Below are 2,828 nucleotides of genomic sequence, written 5' to 3'. Positions count from 1 at the left end.
ACACACATGGGACAAAAAACAAAACCACAACAGCAATATGAGATCCACAGGTGGAGAGAGCTTTCCATCGCCCTTTAGAACTATGGGTTTTCAATGAGAGCAAAATGACACCATAGGAGATAAGCAACAAGGAGAAGATTAAAATGCAGAAAAACCCACTGTTAGCGACCACCAAAATGCCAACGATATGTGTGTCCATGCAGGCGAGCTTCAGTAATGGGTACAAGTCACAGAAAAATTGATCAATGACATTGGGGCCACAAAAGGGCAACTGGAAAGTAAAGAGAATTTGTATCATGGAATGCAAGAAGCCCCCTGTCCAGGCTACTCCCATCAGAATGCCACAGAGCCTCGAGTTCATGATAGAAGAGTAGTGCAAGGGCTTGCAAATGGCCACATAACGGTCATAAGCCATGGCCATGAGGACAATCACCTCTACTCCAGCAAAGAAGTGTCCAGCAAAGATCTGGATCATGCAACCTTGGAAAGAGATAGTTTTCCTCTCATAGAGGGAATCTGAGATCAACTTTGGGATGAAAACAGAGGAGAAGCATGCATCCAGGAAAGATAGAAATGCCAAGAAGAAGTACATGGGGGAGCCCAGCAGGGCAGGGCTGCTGAGGACAGTCACTACAATGAGCATGTTGCCGCCAATGGTTGCAACGTACACAAACAAAGATACAACAAATACCATTTTCTGAACATTTGGATTCTGTGAAAGTCCAAGAAGGACAAACTCAGTTACCAAGCTTAAGTTGCGCATGTATTTGAAGGAAAGGATGGAAGTTACACCAGTGATGATGTAGAATCTGCAGTTATGACAGAAACTTACAGAACTGTTTATAGTATTAGAGTCACAAGCAAGTTGGTACACACATATGCAAAATTATCTTGAGGGCATCTGTTGCCACTGAGAAAACATAATTCAACATTTGTGGAGATAGCAATGAAAAGTCACAGAAATTCAGGTGGAGATAAATTATTGATACTTTAAAAGGGCCAAAGTTTCAAAAGATAGAAAAGGAAGAATCCACATGTGATAGAGAAGAGAACAGATTTGATTTCAAGTGCCAGCTTTGATAATTTATTTCCTAGTTGCTTGTTGGAGTGAATTATTGAAAAACATTTGGTGGCTGCATCTCAGGTGTGAGGTAAGTAATACTGACACATTAGTCCTACCTGCCATTGCCATGGAATGAGAGCACGTTTGACTCCCTGCCACCCTGACCAGGAAATGGTCTTACCTACAAGTAGAAGAAGAAATATCATAAAGTTGAATAGCCATTTGCAAATCATGGGTAATTCTCAAATATTTCTATAAAAGTCTGAACTGTTTTGGGACTTTAAATGATTAGTTTATCCTTTTTCTAAATTTAATTCCTTTTCTGAGAGAGAGAATGTTACCCCTAACAGGTACCCCTATACAGCCATCGTCCTATCCCCCCCCACCCTCTGACTAGATATGATTAGGGACACATATATTTGTTTTGCAATTTATTTATTTATGGTGGAAAAATGTGTATTTAGAATTAGCCAGCTGGACTTGCTTTAGATGATCCCAATTTTGTTGGCAACATCCAGAGCATCGTAATCGGGAGCCAGTCGCACATACATCTTCTTCTCTCCATCAGGCCTGATTAGAGTGTTGACCTTGGCCACAACAATATCATAGAGCTTCTTCACAGCCTGTTTGATCTAGCACTTGTTGGCCTTGACATCCACGATGAACACAAGTGTGTTGTTGTCTTCTATCTTCTTCATGGCAGACTCGGTTGTCAGGGGTAACTTGATGATGCCATAGTGGTCAAGCTTGTTTCTCCTGGGGGCACTCTTCAGAGGATATTTAGGCTGCCTCCGCAGCCTGAGCGTCTTGGGCTTCCGGAAGGTGGGTGATGTATGGATCTTCTTTTTTTTGTGGCTGTGGACGCCTTTCAGCAAGGCCTTCTTGGCCTTCAAAGCCTTCGCTTTAGCTTCAGCTTTGGGAGGGGCAGGAGCTTTCTTCTTCACTTTCAGTGCCATCTTGACGAAAAGGCACAATTTGTTATTTATATAGACGTATATACATGTGTCTGCACTCTGTGACTGAAACTAATTGTCTAAAGGATATAGAAATGCAGTATATAGATGTAAATACCAGATATAGTGTGTGTGAAAGAGGAGGGTCTGAGGAAGGACATTTGAGGGAGGGACAGGGAGGAAAAGCATTAATGGCACAAAGAGGTGTGGTATTATCTGTTGAAGATCTTTGTGGTTTTATCGACGGTGCTGGGGAGAGGTGTTCACCTGTTGAAATATCCATTTTGTAAGACAAATAATAATGTGATTGAATGTATGGAAGAAAATGAAATGAAAATAAATTAATTAATAAAAAAATAAAAAAAGAAGTTTGATCTATGGAAAAGTGTCTAGATCTATACTTAATATGTAAAAAGTGTGCACTAACTCTTGATGTTTTCTTTTTAACTGATCATTTAAAATGAGAACAGAAGTTCCTAAAAATTTATTTTGTAATGTTGTTATGATGACTAAGTAAAACAATACAAAGAAGTAAATTGCTCAGGACCTGCTGCTTAAGAAATATTCTGAGTAAGGTCTTATTAGTCCTACATTACTGGTTGGAAACTCACCTTTAAAGAGGTTAAGTTCAAGGGAAAAACAGATACTTGGTTTGGGATTTTAACATAGAACCTCTGGCTCTAACACTCAGTTCTTTTCCACTGGATCAACATGGAATCAGGGTTTTTTCTTTTCCAGCAAGCACGTCAGAGCAGCAATGGCCTTTCAGCATTGTTTACCCACTTTTAAAGTTTAAAATCTCTGATTTCTTT

The 2,828-nt window shown here is 40.0% G+C and overlaps 1 protein-coding gene and 1 pseudogene across 1 annotated transcript in view; both read right to left on the bottom strand.

The window, feature by feature from the left end:
- The window catches only part of LOC106736187 (olfactory receptor 4C15-like), a 1,179-nt gene extending 407 nt beyond the window's left edge, over nucleotides 1-772 (bottom strand). Inside the window, exon 1 of the mRNA XM_027776532.1 lies at nucleotides 5-772. Within this exon, the coding sequence (XP_027632333.1) occupies nucleotides 5-763 (759 nt within the window). The 5' untranslated portion in view covers nucleotides 764-772. The remainder of the gene's footprint in view (nucleotides 1-4) is intronic.
- Nucleotides 773-1,507: 735 nt separating this feature from the next.
- On the bottom strand, nucleotides 1,508-2,019 carry LOC106736188 (60S ribosomal protein L23a pseudogene; annotated as a pseudogene).
- Between the last annotated feature and the right edge of the window lie 809 nt (nucleotides 2,020-2,828).

The sequence above is a fragment of the Tupaia chinensis genome, unplaced genomic scaffold, assembly GCF_000334495.1.
Source record: "Tupaia chinensis unplaced genomic scaffold, TupChi_1.0 Scaffold000679_1, whole genome shotgun sequence".
Lineage (NCBI taxonomy): Eukaryota > Metazoa > Chordata > Mammalia > Scandentia > Tupaiidae > Tupaia > Tupaia belangeri.
Note: the sequence above shows the minus strand (reverse complement) of the source record. Positions and strands in the feature narration are given on the sequence as shown.